At 45.9% G+C, this 25,990-nt stretch overlaps 1 protein-coding gene across 1 annotated transcript in view; it reads right to left on the bottom strand.

Moving 5' to 3' along the window:
- nsmfb (NMDA receptor synaptonuclear signaling and neuronal migration factor b) overlaps window positions 1-25,691 on the bottom strand; it is a 65,608-nt gene extending 39,917 nt beyond the window's left edge. The window contains exons 1-4 of the mRNA XM_067969558.1: window positions 25,466-25,691; window positions 23,849-23,916; window positions 14,953-15,420; window positions 9,274-9,349 (exon numbers count right to left, since the gene is read on the bottom strand). Of these exons, the coding sequence (XP_067825659.1) occupies window positions 9,274-9,349; window positions 14,953-15,420; window positions 23,849-23,916; window positions 25,466-25,536 (683 nt within the window). The 5' untranslated portion in view covers window positions 25,537-25,691. The remainder of the gene's footprint in view (window positions 1-9,273; window positions 9,350-14,952; window positions 15,421-23,848; window positions 23,917-25,465) is intronic.
- Window positions 25,692-25,990: the final 299 nt, after the last annotated feature.

The raw sequence follows: 25,990 nt of genomic DNA, 5'->3' as shown, positions 1-25,990 counted from the left end.
AGTCCATCAACAAACACATGGAGAGACTGTTACAGATCACAGCCCAGAAAACAACACACAGAGAGACTGTTAAAGTAACTCAGTCCATAAGCCAACACATGGAGACACTGTTAGTGACCCAGCCCATAAACCAACACACGGAAAGAGTGTGATTGTAATGTAGACGAAAAACCAATACACAGAGAGACTGTTACAGTAACAGCCCACACAGAGAGACTGTTACAGTAACTCAACCCATAAACTAACACATGGAGACTATTACAGTAACTCAGCCCATAACCAACACAGGGATTGTTACAGTAACAGCCCATGATCCAACACACAGAGAGACTGTTACAGTAATAGTCCATAAAACAACATAGATTGCTACAGTAACTCAGTCTATAAACTAACATATGGAGAGATTGTTAAAATAACTTAGTCCGTAAGCCAACACACGGAGAGATTGTTACAGTAACTCAGTCCATAAAACAGAGGCTCTTACAGTAACCCAGCCCACAAACCAACACACAGAAAGTGTTGCTGTAATGTAGCCAAAAAACCAATGCACGGAGAAATTGTTACAGTAACAGCCCAAGAAACAACATACGGAGAGACTGTTACAGTAACAGTCCATAAACTAACACACGGAGAGATAGCTACAGTAACTCAGCCCATAAACCAACACACGGAGAGATTGTTACAATAACTCAGCCTATAAACCAACATGCAGAGAGACAGTTACAGTAACTCAGTCCATAAACCAACAGAGAGACAGTTACAGGAACATACAAATAACCAACACATGGAGAGACTGTTGCAGTAACAGCCCATAAACCAACACATGGAAAGACAGTTACAGGAACTCAGTCTCTCCATATGTTCGTTTATGGGCTGTTACTGTAACACTTTCTCCGTGTGTTGGTTTATGGACTGTTAGAATAACTCCATTGTCTGCAGCCTTGTACTACAAAGTACAATGAACTGCCCTCTGATGTGTCCCAGCAAGCCACTCCATTGCATCAAAAAAAACACTACCAACGGTTCAAGAAGAAGGCCCACCACCACCTTCTCAGGACAACTAGGGATGGGCAATAAATGCCGGCCTTGCCAGCGACGCCCACATCCCGAGAATGAATAATTTTTAAAAACAGGGTCGTCTCCTCTACCTCCTAATACAGGAGTGGGTCTTCTTTTACATCAGTGAGGCGATTCAAAGGCGGCCCACTCGCATGTTAACCTGCCTATTCATCGTGTCTGAATGGGCATTGTGTAAGAGGTGGGTCCCTGGTCCTGTGTGTGATGCTGTTCCTTTGATGAACGAGCCTGTAAAGTCTTTGTTGATTTGCACCTTCCCAGCACGTTTAGCCATAATGAGCACATTGGTAGAAGCAGTTACGCCAGTGTTGGCATAAAGCGTGCCATCTGCCTGCCGCTCCTGTGATGAAATAGTCCCATATGCCCTGTGATATGGACTCTTCCGCCCCATTCATACTGCAGGACCCTTTGAAAGCGATTCTGCAATGTGGTGGGAATGCCTACGCCCTGAAATAAAATAGCAGCCCCAAGGGCAACGTTCTCTGACTCCTTATATTATTTCCTTCATGCCAGTCGCTCCCCTTCCTTCTCCTCCTCCTCCTCCTCCTCCGAGAGTGCGATTTGGGTGTGTGATTCTGTGATCCCATTGGGGCGCCACACTCATTATACACCCTGACCCTCCCCCACCTGCCCAACCCAAACAATAATTACCCATTTGTCAGGTTTAAGCTGTGAGAAAAACATTTCCATATTAAGCTGTTTGAGGACCTGCTCCTGTATTAGGAGGTAGAGGAGACGACCCTGTTTTTTAAAATTATTCATTCTCGGGATGTGGGCGTCGCTGGCAAGGCCGGCATTTATTGCCCATCCCTAGTTGTCCTGAGAAGGTGGTGGTGGGCCTTCTTCTTGAACCGTTGGTAGTGTTTTTTTTGATGCAATGGAGTGGCTTGCTGGGACGCATTAGAGGGCAGTTCAGTGTCAACCATGTTGGTGTGGGACTGGAGTCACATATAAGCCCAGACCGGGTAAGGAGGGCAGGTTTCCTTCCCTAAAGGAAATTAGGACTTAAAGGAATTAAAGGGCACATGTTAACACATTCAGATGAAATTCCTTTGTTAACTATGTTAACTAACACATTAACCCGTTTGAAAAGTATTAACATCTTGGTAAAACGGCAGACAAAGGACTTTGACCTGAATGCTTGAGGAAATAATACTGGTTAAAAACAAGCCCCTGTTGAGTGTTCATTACTAACATTGCACACAATGCCATTGCAACCCAGTTGGATTATAAATGAAAATCTCTCCTCACGGGGCCCAGCCTGAGAGCAGCAGCCACAGTATCTGCTGTGTTAATCATCCTGTTTATTCAGCAGAGGAAGGGTTAAGAACATCTGCTCATTATTTTAGTTCTTTCAATCATTGATTCATATTGCGACCCACCTGGATTGTCTGTGCTGCTCTTTAGAGATTTTTAATCATTTGAATTGCTCTCTGCGTACGGTTGATGAGTTATTGGATAACAGGAAAAATGAGACACAACAGCAGGCAAAGTCTTGGCTGCGTCTTTTACATCAGTGAGGCGGTTCAAAGGCGGCCCACTCGCATGTTAACCAGCCTATTCATCGTGTCTGAATGGGCATTGTGTAAGAGGTGGGTCCCTGGTCCTGTGTGTGATGCTGTTCCTTTGATGAACGAGCCTGTAAAGTCTTTGTTAATTTGCACCTTCCCAGCACGTTTAGCCATAATGAGCACATTGGTAGAAGCAGTTACGCCAGTGTTGGCATAAAGCGTGCCATCTGCCTGCCGCTCCTGTGATGAAATGGTCCCATATGCCCTGTGATATGGACTCTTCCGCCCCATTCATACTGCAGGACCCTTTGAAAGCGATTCTGCAATGTGCTGGGAATGCCTACGCCCTGAAATAAAATAGCAGCCCCAAGGGCAACGTTCTGTCTCCTTATCTTATTTCCTTCATTCCACCTGCCTGCCTGCGTCCAATGATCCCCCTTCTCAATCCAAAAGCTGCACTTTGTTCTGACTCCCCATGTGCAATGCCACGGGAGATCAACTAGTGCTTATTAAAGAAGGAACTTGGATTGATATAGCGCCTTTCACGACCTCAGGATATTCCAAAGTGCTTTACAGCCAACTGAAGTGTAGTCACTGTTGTAATGTAGGAAACACGGCAGCCAATTTGCGCACAGCAAGGTCCCACAGACAGCAATGAAATAAATGACCAGCTAATCTGCTTTGTTGGAATCATTAAAGGAACAGTTGAATGAGCTAAGTGGGACAGAATGGCCTTCTGATGCCGTTGAGGGATAAATATTGGCCAGGACACCGGTAAAACTCCCCTACTCTTCTTCAAATAGTGCCATGGGATCTTTCACATTCAATTTGCTCATAGAACAATAGTCATTGACGTACAGAAATCACAGGGCAACTGAAATCACACTGTGCAGTAAGAGCACACAATGTGCAAAACTGTCTGCACGAATTAGCAAGTTGATCCATTCATACAACACAGCTTAATTTCACACCATAGAGATTTATAACCCTGAACAGAATCATGAAATTAACTTCTTGCCTTGACTGAAGTATTAGTATCAGGTAAGTACCAGGAGCAGTGTGAACTGATCAGCATCAGTCCAGCTGTGCAAATATCCCTGGGAGACTGAGGGGCAATAAAGGGTCACTATCAGTCTATAAACTGACTGTGAGCACAATGGCCCCCGTACACAAGTGAGTTGGAGAGGATCTAGCCTCACCCAGTTCTTAAGTGAGTGGGGGTCTCACAAAACAAACTATCCCTTCCCCACCTGTAACGAGGTCAGATATTGCACACAATCAACCTGCATCATCAGCTCACAGGGTAGTTAAGGATGAGGAAGGCCATTTTGTCCCACTTAACTGTTCCTTTAATGATTCCAGAGTATTTCCACTCTCGCCTCTGAGTCAGAAGTTCGTGGGTTCAGGACTTGAGCGCATAACCAGGACTGACACTTGAGTGCAGTACTGAGGGAGTGCTGCATTGTTGGAGATGCCGTCTTTCAGATGAGACATTAAACCAAGGAGTTCTCCCATTGTCCTGGCCAACACTGATCCCTCATCCAACACCTAAAACAAATGGTCTGGTCATTTATTTTTCATTACTTGTGGGATCTTGCTGTGCGCAGATTGCCTGTCATGGTTCCTACATTACAACAGCGAGTACACTTCAAAAGTACTTCATTGGCTGTAAAGCACTTTGGGACGTCCTGAGGTCGTGAATGGTGCTATATAAATGCAAGTCTTTATTTCTTTCTTAAAATTCCTCCCTCTGCGAATATCATCAAAACAAATTAACTGGTTATTTATCTCATTTGTTATTTCTGGGATCTTGCTGTGTGCAAAATTGGTTTCACGTTTGCCTACAAAACAACAGTGGCTGCATTTCAAAAGTAATTCATTGGGTGTGAAGCACTTTGGGATGTCCTGAGGACGTTAGAGGCTCTATAGAAATGCAAGTTCTTTCTTTCTTTTTAGAACAATAGAACCATAGAACGGTTACAGCACAGAAGGAGGCCATTCGGGCTGTCGGACCCGTGCTGGCTCTCTGCAAGAGCAATCCAGTTAGTCCCACTTCCCTGCCCTTTCCACGTAGCCCTGCAGATTTTTTCCCTTCAAGTTTCCCATCCAATTCCCTTTTGAAAGTTATGATTGAATCTGCTTCCACCATCCTTTCAGGCAGTGCATTCCAGATCATAACCACTCAATGCGTAAAAAGGCTTTTCCTCATGTCGCCTTTGGTTCTCTTAAATCCACATCCTCTGGTTCTCAACCCTTCCGCCAATGGGAAGAGTTTCTCTCTATCTACTCTGTCTAGATCCCTCATGATTTTGAATATCTCTATCAAATCTCCTCTCAACCTTCTCTGCTCTGAGGAGAACAGCCCCAGCTTCTCCAGTCTATCCACGTAACTGAAGTCCCTCATCCCTGGAACCATTCTAGTAAATCTTTTCTGTACCCTCTCTAAGGCCTTCACATCCTTCCTAAAGTGTGGTGCCCAGAATTGGACACAATTCTGGCTTCCACAACCCTACACAGAAGCCCATTCCATGTGCTTGCCATTCGTTGTGTGATGCAGAACCTTCTGACATTAGTCCCGAGTCCAATTTTCATTGGTTTGTCCCTTTCACCCATTGCCATGGTCGCAATGAAGTCATGTTCCTCATTTACTTACTCTATCCCATTTTACTATTTTAAAACGTCTCTATAAAGGTGATTTCTGAATCACCTCTGTTCAGGGCTGACTAACCCTGGATTTCAATCTCTCCCCATAACTCTGATGCTAGGGATCAGCCTCCTGACTCTTCACCTCATTATCCCCAGGGCTTGTCACCTTTGTCACCTTTGTGTCTCAGTGGCTGAAACTGATTGTGGTACGTAAGGTGCCGTCAGACTGCACAGTTCAAGCACGAGATCTGCCCAACAAGCTGCCATTCATTGATACAAAATCGGCAATCTCTCTTATGAACGGCTAGTGTGGAAAATAGAAAAAACACCACACACCGGTGGGACCTTTGAGATTCAGGAACAAGGCACATTGTTAGGGCAAGGTAGAAACAGCTCTACTCAATCACTGGGCTAGAGTGCTCGAAGGGCTCCTGTCAATGGTTCGAGATCTTCTGACCATTTTTCCACATAAAGGATTTGAAACAAGAGTTGCTTTAAATGTTGTGTTTTGAAAACATAGTGTATTCCTGCAAGGGAATAAAAAATAAGGGGGTCTGAGATGATTGGTGGTCAAGATGCGAATGAGCTAGCTTTAATGTTGTTTCCTCAGACAGCAAATAATATTGTAAACAATTTTACAACACCAAGTTATAGTCCAGCAATTTTATTTTAAATTCACAAGCTTTCGGAGGCTTCCCCCTTCGTCAGGTGAACGATGTGAAATCTGACGAAGGGGGAAGCCTCCGAAAGCTTGTGAATTTAAAATAAAATTGCTGGACTATAACTTGATGTTGTAAAATTGTTTACAATTGTCAACCCCAGTCCATCACCGGCATCTCCACATCATGACAGCAAATAATATGTAATTCAGTAGCTTGTCTCCGTAAATTGATAGTCACCTCACACCCATTGTGCTGGAAGGTTTTTGATCTCTTTCTACTCTGTCAACAGTCCATAAAGCAAAGTTACAGACACCTAAAAAAAAGCAGTCTAGTTTTACTGTTAAGGCAGAAAGGCCCCAGAAAAGGTAAATGTCAGAATGCAGAGGAGTTTGTCTGTTTAAAGTCAAGCAGTGGAGATGCCGGTGATGGACTGGGGTTGACAATTGTAAACAATTTTACAACACCAAGTTATAGTCCAGCAATTTTATTTTAAATTCACAAGCTTTCGGAGATTTTCTCCTTCCTCAGGCAAATGTTTCAAGATCGAGATCTTGAAACATTTGCCTGAGGAAGGAGAAAATCTCCGAAAGCTTGTGAATTTAAAATAAAATTGCTGGACTATAACTTGGTGTTGTAAAATTGTTTACAAAAGTCAAGCAAGATGACCCACTAAAGTGGGTCGAGAAGCGTGTTCATTATTTTTGTTGTTAGTTCAGTCAATACAAATTTTCTCCACCTAAGTGAATCTGATCGTAATTATTGATCGACACATTCACCTTAACTTTGGAATGAGGCAGGTTAACAATTCGAACCAAGCCTCGCCTTACCCAGTGTTATGTTCGGAGAGGTAGAAGAAATACACACGCAGAACCACAAGGATCTGGTCCAGATCACAAGGCAATGCTACTGTTGCACCCCTGGGTTATGCCATTGTACAAGTACATATAGCGCAGTGCGAATCAACTCCCGTAAAAGTGAGACATCAGGCCCATTAAAGGAGCAACTGACACCACTAAACCCAGGACAATGTCTACAGCACTTCCGAATTTGTAATGGAGGTGGCAAAAGGGTGAGCAAAAAAGTTTTTTAACCCATCGCCTAGGTAACACATAGGAATGAGCAATTCTGGGACACGTGAAAGACAAGTAATGATATGAGGACTCTGAAACCTCCCTGGATTCGAGATCAGTGTAATCACGGATCCCCTCATTACTTAATCGGTTCACTGCCATGGCGGATTATCATCAGGAAAGCAATTGGTTGCAAGCCTGGAGTTATTACATAATGCATGGAGCACAGCTGGTGCATTAATTTTACATTCACTTGTAAATTCACAAATGGAGCGCTCGCTGTACATGCTAGCTGTCTGAACCTACTGCTATTCAATATTCAGCGTGAGCTCATTAAACACCAAACTGAGCTCTCAAGTGCTGGCCTATCTCACACGTTTAACAAAAACCACCGATAGGAATAATAGGTCAGAAGTGTTTCAGCAAAGGCTCGATTTTTGACACTCAATTAGTTCCGGATTACTGGACTGCTACTTAAGGTGTAGGAAGCACGAGAACCTGTGTTCAGTAAGTACAGGCTGTTTCTATTATTACTGAATTCAGATGCAGTCTCCTTTCATGTACTGTACACACTGAATAAATGAGAACAAATCTTCGCATCAGTAACTGTGCGGCTCGTGCATGTCCCAGTGTCAGCTCCTGTACATTAACAGAACATAGAGCAAAAGGGAATGGTTCATTCCATCTGGTACTGTCCTCATGCATGTCTCAGTGTCAGCTCCTGTATATGTGTAAGGCAAAGGGTAATGATTAATTCTCTGCTGCCCCATCCTAACTCGCATCAAGTCCTGTTCACCTATCGCCCCTGTGCTCGCTGACCTACATTGGCTCCCGGTCCCCATACGCCTCAATTTTAAGATTCTTATCCTTGTGTTCAAATCCCTCCATGGCCTCGCCCCTCCCTATCTCTAACCTCCTCCAGCCCTACAACCCTCTGAGATCTTTGCGTTCCTCCAACTCTGGACTCTTGTCCATTCCTGTTTTCCATCGCCCCACCATTGGCAGCCGTGCCTTCAGCTGTCTAGCCTTGAAGCTCTAAAATTCCCTCCCTAAACCTCTCCGCCTCTCTACCTCTCTCTCCTCCTTTAAGACGCTCCTCAAAACCTATCTCTTTGACCAAGCTTTTGGTCACCTGTCCTAATGTCTCCTTCTTTGGCTCGGTGTCAATTTTTTGGCAGATAACAGTCCTGTGAAGCACCTTGGGATATTTTACTACGTTAAAGGCACTATATAAATTCAAGTTGTTGGTACTGTATGATTTGTGAATGTCTGAGTGTCAGCTCCTGAACATGTACAGTAAATACAGGGCAAAAGGGAATGATTCACTTCACTGGGTGCTGTACAGCTCATGTGAGTCAGCATCAGTTCCACTGAATATATAGTGGATTTTTAAAGGGAACAATTCATTCCTATCTGGTACAATGCAGCTTGTTTGTGTCTCTGTATCAGCTCCTGTGCATGCACTGTTTGAAAAGGTGACAATTCACTCCCATCCAGTGCTATACAACTGATGTGTGACTCTTACGCCTAAATTTTGAACCTGGGAACATGATCTGCATATTGATGAGAGAAGCTTTGGCCTGAATGCAGGATTTGTTCTTGAGGAATTCCCATGGCAGGGAATTGTTAGCTTGTGAAGTCTGTTTGAGACTGCAATGCCAGCATCAAACAATGTGTTACTGAACCTAAATAATGATAACTGATAAAGAGAGCTCCACTTTCAAGACAGTCTGAATTATTGACCAGTGGTACTCAATTAAAGAAAGAACTTGCATTTATAGAACACCTTTCACATGTTTGTGACATCCCAAAGCATTTCACAGCTAATGAATTACTCGTTGAAATGTAATCACTGTTCTTATGTAGGCAAATGTGGCAGCCAGTGTGTGCTCAGCAAGGCCTCACAAACAGCAATCACTGAAATGTTTTTGTGATGTTGATTGAGGGATAAATGTTGGTCCGAACACCGGGGGATCTCCCCTGCTCGTCTCTGAATAGATCTGTTACATCCGTCTGAGAGGGCAGACGGGGCCTCGGTTTAACGTCTTACCAGGACAGAAGCTACAACAATGCAGCACTCCCTCATCGAAAACCCAAGAATAAATACAAAGTCTTGCTATAAATGTTGTGTAGAGATTAAGCTATGATCCTTTTTTGGTCAGTTGAATAATGTCAAGCTTAAAAAGAGAGGTCACTTAGTGTTTCAGTGACACTGATAGTCCCGCAATTACCAAACATGCTAGTGAGCTTTTACACATGAATGCAGCAGACTGATATAAAGCAGTGACAATGTGTTATTGTACTCACGCCTGCATTGTGGTGGTTGCCGTCTGGAAGTTGAAGAGGTTTTCCTTTGGGAACCAAGTCCGAATTGGAACGTCGTCTGAAAGAAACCGCATTTCACTCAAGATTATCCACAGAAAGTGGGATTAGGAAAGTGGTTCCTTCAAGGTCACCGCGAAATAGACAGCAGCGAACTGCGGCCACGACTGCTGACTGGAGACCAAGCGTGGCAGTTACCGGGACCAGTGGATGAAACTGAGGAGAGCAGATCAGGCAATGATGCCCAAAGGACCTCCAATGGTCAGGTCAATGGGTGTGAACAGATGGAAATCAACCAGATCCAGATCAACATCCTAACATTTTGCCCCAGATTCTAGTAGCTGTCGGGATAAGGGATTGGATTTTATCTGTAAACGTGGGGAACAATGCATGAACATGGATCTCCCCTCGGTCCGAACAACAGAAGTAGCAAATGTAAAGGCACCTTAGCGAAACCGATCCATAATCTCACTCGTCTCTTCCTAGCACATAGTGTGTCCAAACTTGTGTCTTTGTGAGCTACACAAGTGCACACTATGAAGGCTGATGGGTCACATATAAAGTTTAAATCCCTGTTTCCATTGATCTGCAAATATCCTAAGCTACTGATACTAACAGAACTTGATATTAATCCACCAACGAGGCAGCAGCACCACCAAGAACAAGCCTATCCAAACCGCCAGACACAACCAGTTTCAAACAGGCCTGAGCTGCCCGTGTTTGGAGAGCCAGATTGCCGCGGCTCGTGGCCAGGGCACATGGATCTGGGGGCTCAGGTTGGACATCCCTACCCTGGAGGTTCTGTGCCCAGATTCCAACCGTCTTGTTTCCAGAATCTCACAGGCCTGAATCTAGGTTGCATGACGCTTGGCCAAAATCCGACCACAATTACCAAACGTGCTGGTGAGCTTTTACACATGAATGCATAAAGGGGATCCTGTGGATGTGGTGTACTTGGATTTCCAGAAGGCTTTTGACAAGGTGCCACATCAAAGGCTACTACACAAAATAAGGGCTCATGGTTTAGGGGGTAACATATTAGCATGGATAAAGGATTGGTTAGCTCACAGGAAACAGAGAGTAGGCATAAATGGGTCATTTTCAGGTTGGCACGATATAATGAGTGGAGTGCCACTTACAAGGGGAAACATCCCCTCAGCATCTATATCAATGATTTGGATGAAGGGACCGAATGTATGGTTGCTGAATTTGCTGATGACACAAAGGTAGGTAGGAAAGTAAGTTGTGAAGAGAACATAAGGAGTCTGCAAAGGGATATAGATAGGTTAAGTGAGTGGGCAAAAATTTGGCAGATGGAGTATAATGTGGGAAAATGTGAACTTGTCCACTTTGGCAGGAGGAATAGAAAAGCAGTATATTATTTAAATGGAGAGAGATTGCAGAACTTTGAGGTACAGAGGGATCTGGGTGTCCTAGTATATGAATCACAAAAAGTTAGTATGCAGGTACAGCAAGTGATTAGGAAGGCAAATGGAATGTTGTCATTTATTGCAAGGGGAATGGAATATAAAAGTAGAGATGTTTTGCTACAGTTGTAAAGGGCATTGGTGAGACCACATCTAGAATACTGTGTGCAGTTTTGGTCTCCTTATTTAAGAAAGGACATAATTGCTTTGGAGGCGGTTCAGAGAAGGTTCACTCGACTGATTCCTGGGATGAGGGGGTTATCTTATGAGGAAAGGTTGAACAAGTTGGGCCTGTCTACATTGGAGTTTAGAAGAATGAGAGGTGACCTTATTGAAACATATAAAGATCCTGAGGGGATCTGAAGGGGTAGATGCTGAGTGGATGTTTCCCCTTGTGGGAGAGACTAGAACTAGGGGATACAGTTTAAAAATAAGGGGTCTCCCATTTAAGACGGAGATGAGGAGAAATTTTTTCTCTCAGAGGGTCGTGAGTCTGTGGAACTCCCTTCCCCAGAGAGTGGTGGAGGCAGGGTCATTGAATATTTTTAAGTTAGAAAGATTCCTGATTAACAAGGAAGCCAAAGGCTATAGTAGGTAGACAGGAAGCTAGGGTTGAGGTCACAATCAGATCAGCGGTGATCTTATCAAATGGCAGAGCAGGCTCGAGAGGCCGAATGGCCTACTCCTGCTTTTAATTCATATGTTCGTATGTACCTGTCACCAGATTCTTCTGGGTTGTTCCTAGCCCAGGGTAGATTCAACTGCAAAGCAGCAGGTCGCGATTCTCCTCTCCCATCACCATAAATGGGCGGGTTGAACAACAGTGCTACAGAGTTCACTTCCCATCTGTTTCAGGAAAAGGGAACTGGGAGAAAATGGCAATCAATGATATTTATTGTGGGCAATTCGAGATTCTGTTCACAAATGCCCAAGGCTGAAGGACACCAGGTCATAGGTGTACTTCCCATTGCCTATTCATATCATCTAGCATTACACATATAATCATTTTGTAGTTATCATAGAATCATAGAAAGGTTACAGCACGGAAGGAGGCCATTCAGCCCATCGAGTCCACGCGGCTCTATGCAAGAGCAATCCAGTTAGTCCCACTCCCCCACCCTTTCCCCGTAGCCCTGAAAATTTTTCCCTGTCAAGTACTTATCCAGTTCCCTTTTGAAGGCCATGATTGAATCTGCCTCCACCACCCCCTCGGGCAGTGCATTCCAGATCCTAACCGCTCGCTGTGTAAAAAAGTTTTTCCTCATGTTACCTTTGGTTCTTTTACCAATCTCCTTAAATCTATGTCCTCTGGTCCTTGACCCTTCCGCCAATGGGAACAGTTTCTCTCTATCTACTCTGTCTAGACCTTTCATGATTTTGAATACCTCTATCAAATCTCCTCGCAACCGTCTGTTCCAGGAAGAACAACCCCAGCTTCTCCAGTCTATCCACGTAACTAAAGACCCTCATCCCTGGAATCATTCTAGTAAATCTCTTCTGCATCCTCTCTAGGGCCTTCACATCTTTCCTGAAGTGCGGTGCCCAAAACTGAACACAATACTCCAGTTGTGGCCGAACCAGTGTTTTATAAAGGTTCATCATGACTTCCATACTTTTGTACTCTATGCCTCTATTTATAAAGCCCAGAATCCCATTTGCTTTTTTAACTGTTTTCTCAACCTGCCCTGCCACCTTCAACGATTTGTGCACATATACCCCCAGATCTCTCTGTTCCTGTACCCCTTTTAGAGTTGTGCCCTCTAGTTTATATTGCCTCTCCTCATTCTTCCTACCGAAATGTATCACTTCACATTTTTCTGCATTAAATTTCATCTGCCACGTGTCCGCCCATGCCACCAGCCTGTCTATATCCTCTTGAAGTCTATCACTATCCTCCTCACTGTTCACTACCCTTCCAAGTTTTGCGTCATCTGCAAATTTTGAAATTATGCCCTGTACATCCAAGTCCAAGTCATTAATATATAGCAAGAAAAGCAGTGGTCCCAGCACTGACCCCTGGGGAACACCACTGTACACCTCCCTCGAGTCCGAAAAACAACCGTTCACCACTGCTCTCTGTTTCCTGTCCCTTAGCCAATTCTGTATCCATGTTGCTACTGCCCCCTTGATTCCACGGGCCGCAATCTTGATGGTAAGTATGTGGCACTTCATCAAACACCTTTTGAAATTCCATATACACCACATCAACTGCATTGCCCTCATCAACCCTCTCTGATACCTCATCAAAAAACTCTATCAGGTTAGTTAAACACGATTTGTCTTTAACAAATGCGTGCTGGCTTTCCCTGATCAATTCACCCTCGTCCAAGTGACTGTTAATTCTGTCCCGGATTATCGTTGTTAAACAGGAATATTGGAACCCACAATATGTTACAATATAGTGTGTATATTCTGGCCTCTTGCGCATCCCCGATTTTCTTCGCTCCACCATTGGCAGTCGTGCCTTCAGCTGCCTATACTCTTATTTCTGGAATTCCCTCCCTAAGCTTCTTTTCCGCTTTCTCCTCCTTCTTTAAGACTCTCCTTTAAACCTACCTCTTTGGCCAAGCTTTTGGTCACCTGTCCTAATATCTCTTTATGCGGCATGGTGTCTAATTTTGTTTGAAAACACTCCTGCGAAGCGCCTTGGGGCATTTTACTACGTTAAAGGCGCTATATAAATGCAAGTTGTTGTATGCTGACTATTGAGTTTCCTAGCAGCCAGCTGCAAATGATTTCTCAATAAGATTGTAGTAGTGGTGTCAGAATAGTAATGCTATTGTTTTGAACTTGTTTCAGTGGGGTAGGAGTTACGATTGTCAATGTTCTCCTGCGAACTCTTAGGGCCTGGATTTTCCTTGAGGGCAGGTTCACCACCAGAGAAGGCGGGATTGCCACCTGATGTGTCCCCGTTCCAACTTCCTGGGTCGAGGCTCGTTAATTGTACAGTGGGGGAGGAATGGGCTCCTGAGAGGACTCCGGTCACCCGGAGGGAGCCTAGCGCTGCAGCTGAGGGAAATGAGGTGGTGCCTGTCACCCGCTGCAAGGCGATGGAGAAGGAATGCCCCGAAGGATAGATTGAAAATCTTTTTTCTCCCAACTTTTTTTTTTGAGTGGCCTGTAGCGTTCCATTCAAGGGCGGCCCAATGCCAAGAATCAATGGACTGATTGTGGGCAGCGCATGCTGTGGCTCAGTTGGTAGCATTCTCACCTCTGAGTCAGAAGGTCGTGGGTTCAAATCCCACTCCAGGGACTTGAGCACAGAATCTAGGCTGACGCTTCAGTGCAGTACTGAGGGAGTGCTGCATTGTCGGAGATGCCGCCTTTTGGATGAGACGTTAAACCAAGGCCCCGTCGGGTGGACATAAAAGATCTCATGGCGCTATTTTTAGAAGATCAGGGGAGTGCTCCTCGGTGTCCTGGCCAATATTTATCCCTCAACCGACATCACTAAAACAGATTATCTGGCCATCTATCTCATTGCTGTTTGTGGGAGCTTGCTATGCGCAAATTGGCTGCTGCGTTTCCTACATTACAACGGTGACTACACTTCAAAAGTACTTCATCGGCTGTAAAGCACTTTGGGATGTCCTGAGGTTGTGAAAGGCGCAATATAAATGCAAGTTTTTCTTTTCTTATTCTTTATTGACGCTTAAGAAATTTCACAGGGGACCTATTGATGTCTCAGGACCCCAACATGCATGGGGTCCTGAGACATAATGAGGCTCACAGCTTATAGGCGAGTCCAAAACTAGAGCCCATAAATATAAGATAATCACTAATAAATCCAATAAGGAATTCAGGAGAAAGGAATAGAAAGATATCTCGATAGGGAGGGAGGAGGCTCGTGTGGAGCATAAACACCGGCACAGACTTGTTGGGCCGAATGGCCTGTTTCTATGCTGTAAAATTCTATGTAAAGCAAGTTCTTTCTCTGCACTGTCCAGTTTCTCTCTCTCTGCGAAGTAGAAATTGGTACACATTTCACCAGTTTCTCGGGCGCAACGAATACCAATTTCTGGGCTCGAGGTCTGCGCAGGTAACATGGCCGCCACCATATTGGTCCTCGTTGTTTTTAGGTGTCCAAGGCAGCCGCCTTAAATCAGCATTAGACCAATTTAAATATGCAAAGGAACGTCCTGCGCTGCTGTAGGACCCTTCTATAAAATTGACGATAAACGCAGCGGAGCGAGCGTACTCCGAATATCTTTCTCAGTTCTACAGCGGCCTAACTTACCGGACACTCTGTCCACGCTGTACATCCGCTCCAGCTTCTTCCGATGGCGAGCCGCCTCGCGGGATTGCAAGTGGTCCAGGTCGAAGGACTGCTGGGAGGAGACTGCCTTTGCGCAGCTGGGGCAGTCCTTGGAGCTCTGCCTGCTGCCCGCCCAGCTCCTGCAGCGCCCGCTCATGCTGTGCGAGCTGCCAGGGCCGTGCGGCGGCTGCCCCGTCCTCGCGGGCCGCGCGCCCTTGGCCAGCGTCGTGGCCGCGCCCTCGTTCTCCCTCTCCGACAGCAGCTGGCTCTCCCCGGAGATGGTGTACACCCTGGGTTTCTGGCCCTCCACCGGCTTCTCCGCGCCTCCCTCCGAGAAACTCCTGTCGGACCTGCCCTGCGAGATCATGGACAGCCGGCGCTTGTTCTGCGTGGGGTGCTGGAGCTGCGAGGAGACCTCCGGGCCCATCAACGTCTCAGCCACCAGGTGATCTGAAAGGCAAGGGGAGGGGTCAGTTTATACCTCTGGCCACCTCTTATCCAATGTTCTCCCATGCTCTCCTCTTGCCTAAACTTCCCGAGATAACCACAGGTGTCAGCCGTGGCTCAGTGGGGGGCACTCTTGCCTCTGGGTCAGAAGCTTGTGGGTTTACGTCCCACTCCAGAGACTTGAGCACCAAATCCAGGCTAACACTCCAGTGAAGTACTGAGGGAGTGCTGCACTGTCGGAGGTGCCGTCTTTCGGATGAGATGTTAAACCAAGGCCCCGGCTGCCCTCTCACGTGGACAAAAAGATTTTTTTTTAAATTCGTTCATGGGATGTGGGCGTCGCTGGCGAGGCCGGCATTTATTGCCCATCCCTAATTGCCCTTGAGAAGGTGGTGGTGAGCCGCCTTCTTAAACCGCTGCAGTCCGTGTGGTGACGGTTCTCCCACAGTGCTGTTAGGGAGGGAGTTCCAGGATTTTGACCCAGCGACGATGAAGGAACGGCGATATATTTCCAAGTCGGGATGGTGTGAGACTTGATGGGGAACGTGCAGGTGGTGTTCCCATGTGCCTGCTGCTCTTGTCCTTCTAGGTGGTAGAGGTCAGGGGTTTGGGAGGTGCTGTCGAAAAAGCCTTGGCGAGTTGCTGCAGTGCATCCTGTGGATGGTGCACACTGCAGCCACTGTACGCCGGTGGTGACCAATATTTATCCCCTAACCAACATCACTAAAACAAATTATCTGGTCATTATCTCATTGTGGTTTGTGGGAGCTTCCTGTGTGCAAATTGGCTGCCACGTTTCCTACATCACAACAGTGACTTCAAAAAAGTACTTCATTGGCTGTGAAGCGCTCCTGATCGCCGTTCATTGAGCCCTGCATGGGTGCGGACACTGGCTGAGGACAGGAGCAGACCAGGCAATGCCCCCACATGGTGGCACAGTCTGCCGACCCCTGCAATCCAGGCTCCCATGCGTAGGATGGCCACCTGTACGTGGAAGCCCCAGCTGGAGTCAGTGCCTACGGGAGAGATGGGGACGGGTTTTTTTTTTTGGTCGAAGATGTTATTGTTACCAGTGAGCAGTGCAATGCGATCCACAGACAGCAGCTCAGCTCTGAAGCCCGTTTACTCTAGAAACACGTTTTGAGTCCCACACGTGTTTATAGCCGTGTGTATGCTGCTTGTATTCAGGCTGATTGATGTTCTAAGTGAAGGTGTGGTTAGGAGGCTGGCTGTTTTCTATCAGGAGTTTATACAACTCTTGATGCCACTGAAATCTCCATCCCATCAACCGGTTCTGCTTATCAATCATTTCAACAGAAGGGATTATAGTACAGATCAGGTTAGCTATATAGATTCTCTGTCTCCTGATAGTCACTATTCCAGTTTGATCCATATTTTCATTTTTTTTTTGCACAAATACAAATCCCAATCCTGAAGGGATGAAGTAAAGCCGAGAGATTTCTTGTACTTCCTTTCCTCGGGTAGTTGGAGGGCAGTGATCCGAGCTGGGTGGGAGGCTCACGTTACACTAAATATAATTACAGCACTCACAGAATGCACGATGCTGTCACACTGTCACTCACACAGGGCCAGCAGCTCCCATATCTAATGGCAGCAACAGATCCTCAGTTATTTTCACATTACGTAATACACAGCAAGAGCATGTCTTTCCTTTCCTAAAGTCAGTGAGGTAAATGACAGGGGGAAATATGAATCTGCTTCAATACATGTGCAGATAATTTGCAACTGTATCGCGTGCACTGCTGATAACGCGTACCCGTTCAGCGTGCACTGCTGATAACGCGTACCCGTTCAGCGTGCACTGCTGATAACGCGTACCCGTTCAGCGTGCACTGCTGATAACGCGTACCCGTTCAGCGTGCACTGCTGATAACGCGTACCCGTTCAGCGTGCACTGCTGATAACGCGTACCCGTTCAGCGTGCACTGCTGATAACGCATACCCGTTCAGCGTGCACTGCTGATAACGCGTACCCGTTCAGCGTGCATCAGATATATTTTACCTACTCAGTGTATACTCCTGATAAACTATCTGTTCATTGTATATTCCTGATGATCTGCTCATCAAATACTTTTGATAACCTGCATCAATACAGTATGTAAAGTGTTTCATGTACATACCTGATATACTGTAACTGTTCAATGTACTGTCTGACAGTCTATGCATGGTCAGTGTATACCCTGATGGCCAGGACACCAGAACTCTCCTGCTCTTCTTTGAAATAGTGTCATGTGATCTTTTACGTCCCACTGAGAGGGTAGACGTGGCATTGGTTTAACGACTCATCTGGAAGACGTCACCTCTGACAGTGCAGCACTCCCTCAGTACTGCACTGGATTGTCAGCCTAGATTTTGTGCTCAAGTCTCTGGAGTGGGAATTCAACACACGATCTTCTGACTCAGAGGCGAGAGTGCTACGTACTGAGTTAATGGACGGTGACCGGTATCCGTGGATTTGGTTCCCAGCAGGAATCAGCACCATCAGGAGAGGAGCGGAAAAATCAGGGGGAAAAAAAATGGAGAAGACACAACCTCCTAAAGCAGCAAATATCTGTACACTGGAAATGCTTCGAAAAATCCTTTGTTAATAACGAGGCCTATTTTAATTATCTAGCTGTACATCTGCCCCCACACCATTTCTGCCACAAGTCGGTGGCTTGGCCTGCACTGATCCCCGTGTCAGTGTGAACACGATTAAAACCTGGCAACACATCACTAGCACTTTTCACTGTTCACACACTCTGGCGTGCAGCTGATTAATTGGAAACTTCTAGGGCAGAGAAATAGATGCTCAATTGAGGCCGTGGGTCGTGCTGTAGGAGAAAATAAAAAGATGCATTTCACAACGAAAGCTCGTCATTAACCCATTCTCTGCCAGGCCCTCCTTACTATTGGTAGCCCCGTGTCCTGGCTTTTGTCCATTTTTCTCTGGATGTTGGTTTAGTCAGTTAACTAATGAGAATGATTTCATTTTCATGACTGTGAAGTGTTGTGAATGTAATGGATGCGGCCCAGTAAGAGTAATTAATTTAGAGGCATGTGCAACTTTCTGTGAGGTTTGATAGCCAGGTCAAGGTGCTGATGACAGCATTCTTCCAGCTGCACTGAAAAAAACAGATGACATGTAGAGATACACAGTGATGAGGCACAGGCAGATACATATAAACATGCACATACATACAGACAAACATGCATACATATGTGCACAGACACATACAAACATGCAGACACATACAAACATACACACACACATACACAAAAACAAACATGAACACATATACATACATACAAAATAAACACATAAATACACACGTATAAACACGTACAAATAAATACACACACATATACGCCAATATGCTACATACATATACACACAATTGAAACTACATGCAGGCAAATACCACTCCATACACAAGTGCATTTATGTTCAAACACATGTATAGATGCAAATGTTTACACAAGCAAACATATATATACATCCATAGATCCAAACACATACGTAAACTGATAGCCAGCCACGCATACATTCTGATGGATACACACTCAAACATGCATACTCACAATACACACACAATCACATACAGATTCACACCCACAGATAGGTACAAACACAGGGAGAATTACTGTTCCATATCCACACAAACACAGACAGACACCCACAGGGACAAGTGGCTGAAGCTTCTTTTTGAATTGGATTGAATCAGAACACGCAGGCTGAGTGACTGCAGACACCCGGCTGTGGGCCAACTCACTCCAGGTTAACAGCAGCGATTAGTTAGCTCGTTGTAATTACATTTAATCGCTGGCTGCAAAAATTTGCTGGGATTCAGTCGCGTTCAGAAATGGGTGTTTAAGATGCTCGCACAATCTATAAAATCACGTATTAATCTGTCTGCGACCCCTCCCTCCACCCCCCCCAGCACAAAACACCCCAGAGCTAGTGAAACAGAAGGGGTCGAGCTACAGGAATATTCACAGACACACAGACATCACCCTCCATTGCACAATTTCCTTTTCAATATGTACTGGACGCAGCAGCAGAGACCAGCAGCGTGAGGGCCAAAAGGTTCCAGCTCACGCTGGGGGAACCTCGAACCTTGAAAGTATTTCTGTGTCAGTCCAGCGCAGGTTTGTGTGTGGCTATAGTAAGGGAAGCTGATCCAACAGTGCGGAGGGAGAAGCAGAGATGCAGACTTCTCTGGCGATGCATTAACGGGTGGCTAGATGCCAGTTATTGCTCAAAATCAAAGAGCACCAGTTTGACCCGGGGCAATCCCGCAAGGAGCCGGACAGACAGATTCAGAGAAACAAAAAGATAAAGGAAAAATCACAAATGCTGGAAATCCGAAAAGAGATCAAAAATGTCAGTTAATGTCTGATCAAAAGAAGATGGATTAAGTTTTTGACGGTGGCAATCAAGGGTCAGACATAAAACGTTAACCTACTTTTCCCTTTCATAGCTTATTCAATCTCCTGTGTGTTCCCAGCACTTTTTCTTCTGGTTTTAAATAGGACAAGTGCAGGTCTGGTTAAAACACAAAGCTACAATTAATTCTTTGCAAAACACACTGCAGCACCACATCTATCCAGAAATAAGGAGGAGAGAGTGCAAGAGAGGAAAGATTCACTTCACGTATGCTACTATAACACACCAACCGACACAATGTCCCACACAACATCCCTCACCTCTATCGATACAAGGTCCCACACCCCTCCACCTGCAGTGTGCTGAAATGGTGGAATTTGGAGGGGAGGGGAGGGGAGGGGAGGGAGAGAGATGCAGTGTTGTGTGGAACCAGCAAATCAGCTGATTCTGCAGTTTAGAAGCCATGTCCTTCTCCCAGTGGTGTTAATGTCAGGACACCCTGATTAAAACAGGGCAAGTGGGCCAGTGCGCACATACCTATCACTGGCTTTACTCACAGGAGAAATCCCACTCCTTTTTGATTTTATGCATTTAAAGAAAACTATGTTGCAAGATGCTTGGCTCTGGCTCCCCAGTTTTGTGTACTTCCATTTTTAGATTAAGCACCCACCTCAGGGCAAGAGGTGGCATTTTAGGATGCACCTTAGAGGCCAGCAGATCTCTCCCTACCTCTCTCACCTGTTCCTGCCTGTCCTATTTTTCCACTGCACACACTCAGATACTGAAGTCACTTCTCATTAACATTAGTGTTTGACAGTAGAGTAACAGATTGTACTTAAGGACACTCACTGTACCACTTCTTATGGCTAAACTCATTGTAGGTATGCAGGATTTATCTGTCACTTTTATATCCGGCCAGGTAATTTGTACCCGCTGCAGATTTTGAGGAAGCAGAACACTGAATTTGACACAAAAAGCGGGAGCAACACAAAGCGAATGGCTATAGAAAATAATAAGAATTTTTCAGAGGGGAGTCAGCCAGTTTGTATTTTCTACCATCTCTTCAGGCTGCGAGTGAGAGGTGACCAGCTCCCCAGCTCACTGTTCTGTGACCAGCCGCTATGATACGCCAAGGCTTCTTCGACAGCACCTCCCAAACCTGCGACCTCTACCACCTAGAAGGACAAGGGCAGCAGGCGCATGGGAACAACACCACCTGCACGTTCCCCTCCAAGTCACACACCATCCCGACTTGGAAATATATCGCCGTTCCTTCATTGTCGCTGGGTCAAAATCCTGGAACTCCCTTCCTAACAGCACTGTGGGAGAACCGTCACCACATGGACTGCAGCGGTTCAAGAAGGCGGCTCACCACCACCTTCTCAAGGGCAATTAGGGATGGGCAATAAATGCCGGCCTTGCCAGCGACGCCCACATCCCGTGAACGAATAAAAAAAAACCCCCCAGACTCATACTGGTGTAAGCCTTGGCTCAGTGGTAGCACTCTCACCTCTGAGTCAGATAGAACATGGGTTCAAGTCCCACTCCAGAGACTTGAACACTAAACCTAGGCAGTACTGAGGGAGTGCTGCACTGTTGGAGGTGCCGTCTTTTGGTGAAACGTTAAACTGAGGCCCCGTCTACCCTCTCAGGTGGACGTAAAGGATCGAAGAAGTGCAGGGGAGTTCTCCCTGGTGCCCTGGTCAATATTCATCCCTCAACCAACACACCAAGAAAAACAGATTCTCTGGCCATTACAACATTGCTGTTTGTGGGATCTTGCTGTGCACAAAATTTGCTGCCACGTTTCCCACATTACAACAGTGACTACACTTCAAAAGAAGTACTTCATTGGCTGTGAGGCACTTTGGGAAGTCCGGAGGCTGTGAAAGGCACTGTATAAACACAAGTCCTTCTTTTATCAACACTATGCAGCTATAGGGTGGCCAGACAATTAATCATTTCCTCTCCTGTGAGGAACAGGAGCCTGTTTTCCACTACTCCTATCTATGGACAGCAACTCTCTCCAAGCACCACTCTCCCCCTTCCACACTTCAGTCAGGTGCTGGCTGTTTTGGGCTCCGCAGAGTAATGAAGTGACCCAGTTGCTGTACACAGTGCACATGTGCAAACTGGCTCCATGTCTACGGCCCACATCAGTGAGCCCACATTTCCACGGGCCTCTGCTGCTGTTGGCTCCAAGTGTCGGGGTGTTTATACCGAAGAGTGCAGCTGACCGAGGGAGACCCACACATCTGTCCTCCGATACACTCTAAATATAAAAACACCGAAAGAAATTCACATTGTTGTAGTGGATTGCAGGACTTGGAGGATCTCTCCACCATCACTACAAAAACTCCAAGAACCTTACAGGCATATAATCCCATTCAGTCTCTCTCTCTCTCACATACAGAATCTCACAGATTTACAATCCCACTCAGTCTCTCTCTCACACATACAGAATCTCACAGATTTACAATCCCACTCAGTCTCTCTCTCACACATACAGAATCTCACAGATTTACAATCCCACTCAGTCTCTCTCACACATACAGAATCTCACAGATTTACAATCCCACTCAGTCTCTCTCTCTCACATACAGAATCTCACAGATTTACAATCCCACTCAGTCTCTCTCTCTCACATACAGAATCTCACAGATTTACAATCCCACTCAGTCTCTCTCTCACACATACAGAATCTCACAGATTTACAATCCCACTCAGTCTCTCTCTCACACATACAGAATCTCACAGATTTACAATCCCACTCAGTCTCTCTCTCACACATACAGAATCTCACAGATTTACAATCCCACTCAGTCTCTCTCTCACATACAGAATCTCACAGATTTACAATCCCACTCAGTCTCGAGGAGCGCAGAAATTTACGGGCCCAAGTACAGAAATCACTAAAAGTTAGTGGACAGGTATAAAAAATAATTTAAACGGCTGATGGAATCTCAAGGGGGCTGGAATACAAAGGGGTGGAAATTATGCTACAGTTGTATAAAGTTCTGGTTAGAACCCATCTGGATTACTGCGCTCAGTTCTGGGCACCGCACTTCAGGAAGGACTTTTTAACCTTGGAAGGGGGTGCAGTGCAGATTTACCAGAATGATACCGGGGCTAAAAGGGTTAACCTATGAGGACAGGTTGCATAGACTAGGCTTGTATTCCCTTGAGTATAGAAGATTAAGGGGTGATTTAATTGAAGTGTTTAAGGTGGTGAAAGGATTTGCTGGGGTAGATAGAGAGAAACTATTTCCTCTGGTGGAGGAGTCCAGAAGAAAATTAGAGCTAGGCCGTTCAGGGCTGATGTCAGGAAGGACTTCTCCACACAAAGGGTAGTGGAAATCTGGAACTCTCTCCCCCAAAAAGCTGGGGGTCAACTGAAGATTTGAAAACTGAGATTGATAGATTTTTGTTAGGTAAGGGTATTAAGGGATTATGGAGCAAAGGTGGATAAATGGAGTTAAGATACAGATCAGCCATGATCTAATTGAATGGCGGAACAGGCTCGAGGGGCTGAACGGCCTCCTCCTGTTCCTGTGTCTTTCTCTCTCACACACACACACACACACACAGAATCTCACAGACATACAATCACTCAAAAGTGTCACTGAGTCCTGTCCATGATAGGATCCCGATTGGAGACCAGCAGCAGCCTGAGCACAAGAGCTAGGGGATATGGGAGAGAGAGAGGGAGAGAGAGAGAGAGAGAGAGAGAGAGAGAGAGATAAAATATTGGCACCTTCGGAAGTAAATGTGTCACCAGGTTGTCTTCCTCAGCTCAAAATTAGCCATTCTTAGACCTATGGAATTGTAAACAATTTTACAACACCAAGTTATAGTTCAACGATTTTATTTTTAATCCCACAATCTTTCGGGGGCTTTCCCCTTCCTCAGACGGTGTGGATTTTTAATCCCACAAGCTTTCGGGGGCTTTCCCCTTCCTCAGGCGGTGTGGAAGACCTATGGAGGCAAGGGGACTGTGAGGGGAGCATCTCTGTGAAAAGCAGTAGATTAGAGGTGGTCTCTTACCTGGCACCTTGGTGCTGCTGGTACTAGCCTCAGCCTGCGACAGATACTCTCCGAAAGCTCGTGCTGCTCTTCACATTCGAATCCGCAACACGGCAAGGAAGCAGGGCAAGGCAGGGAGACAAGGAGATAAATGTGAAAAGGGAGGCAAACTTCACAAAGCTGCACAAAGCCCCGCCGCACAGTGACCAATTCATTCAAGCACTTACAAGCGGTCACTTAAATACAAACAGATTCACCTCGCCCAGAGCTGGGAGGGAACAAGTGAATGAACGTTTGAGAAACAAATCGATCAGTTCCAATACAACCAGCACTGTAAATATGATTCAATTAGAATCAATAACCCATTACTGAACAGGCAATAAAGCACGTTCAATATTTACACCTTTCCAATGGTTGCATATCTTTAAATGTTCCATTAAAAAAGAAAGTGGAATCATTTCAGAAAGTGATGGGTGTAGTTCTACTCACTTGCGGAGTAGGGTAACGAGGGAACCTTTAACTTAGCGTGATGTCTGAAAGAGTGAGACGTGAAAAGGTGTAGAAAGAGACAACACAGACAGACAACAGAAAAAGAGAAAGAAAAAACAGAAACGTAGAAATGACTGTGACATTAGCGTACAAATGCTTAGCATATTGTAGAGTATTCCTCTAGGCTATTTTAGCCGGTTCATTTTAAATGGGTTAACACCTCCATTAAAACAGTGACTACAGGAATGTTATACAACCCCTTAAGTGCTTGCAGGCTAATAGTGCAAACTGTAATTTGTAGAGTAGAGTAGAGAGAGGAGTAAGGCAATAGGACAGAGAGAAACCAATTAGAGAAACAGAGAGGGTAGAACAGAGGAATGAAAAATAGATTTAAGAGAGGAAGAGAAAAACAGAAAGCAAAGGCAAGAGGCACAACAAAAAAAGGGCAGAGAGAGAGACAACACAAAGAAAATAAATGTCAGAGCAGAAGGAAAGAGATAAGAGAAATGGAAATATAGATATATACAGCCCAGAGAAAGAATACAGATACACACTGGAGACTTAGAAACAGAGAGAGCAAGACAACAGGCAGAAAGATGGAAGGAACAGCAACAATAGGAGAGAAAAGACTGGAGAGACACACACAATTACAGAGACTGTAAGACCCAAAGGGGAAACCAGTCCGGAGCTTGGATGAGCCCCTGAGAGAGAGAGAGAGAGTCAGCCTCACATCTTCACAATGAGCTGTACAGAATAGAACAATAAACCGGAGTGACTCTTCACACACGCCCTCAACGATGACTAAAACCATCGCTACCCAGGGCGGGGAGGGTTTGATACCAAGTGAATGGGGTTTGATATTTTTTTTTCTTCTTCTCATGAGCGAGTAAACTTTCATCACATTAACTTTCGCCAAGTGATGGGAGATAAATCACATCACCAGACGCCGACACCGAATAAAACAGCCGCTTAAAGGGAACTTAGATACAACTTAGCAATGCCATAGAGTAGAATTGGATGCAACAATGCACAGTGATAGTGATAGTGTTACCACAGTGATAGTGATCTATGCAACATTGCAGGGTGGGTGGGTGGGTGGCAGAGGGGTGGCACTGGCTGTGCCCATCTCCGGACCCAGTTGCCACTTACCTAACCTTGGATTCAGCCGAGGAGATGGCATCGCTCCGCGGGTTTCTCCGTTTGGAAACAGCGCTTCCCATCCTGGATCGAGCGCTCGGGAATGGGACACATCGCAGTCACAGGGCGGCCGGGTACAAGCCCTCGCCCATGCCAGGCAGTGGGGGGCTCCGGGAGCTGGGCGCCGGCTGCAGCTCCGGCCCGGGTCCCATGCTCCTCGCCGCCGGACTCTGCGGCTCCGAGGACGGCGCCGAATGGATGGATCTCCGCTCCCTACCTTCCCAGGGACCTGAGTGCTGCCGGGGAGGGGAGGGGAGGGGAGAGGCTCGGCAGGAAGAGCGGCCGCTAAATATGGGCAGGGGAGGTGCGATCCGCAATGACGCACTGGATACCACCTCCAGGGAGGAGATAACATCAGAGGGTCGGGGCAGGTCAGAGAGAGGGAGAGTGAGAGAGGGGATAGATAGAGAGATAGAGAGAGTGAGAGAGGGGTAGGTCAGAGAGAGAGGGGGGCTAGAGAGAGAGAGAGAGTGAGAG

The sequence above is a fragment of the Heptranchias perlo genome, chromosome 31 (genome assembly GCF_035084215.1).
Source record: "Heptranchias perlo isolate sHepPer1 chromosome 31, sHepPer1.hap1, whole genome shotgun sequence".
NCBI classification, from domain to species: domain Eukaryota; kingdom Metazoa; phylum Chordata; class Chondrichthyes; order Hexanchiformes; family Hexanchidae; genus Heptranchias; species Heptranchias perlo.
This window is presented reverse-complemented; position numbering and strand designations above follow the sequence as displayed.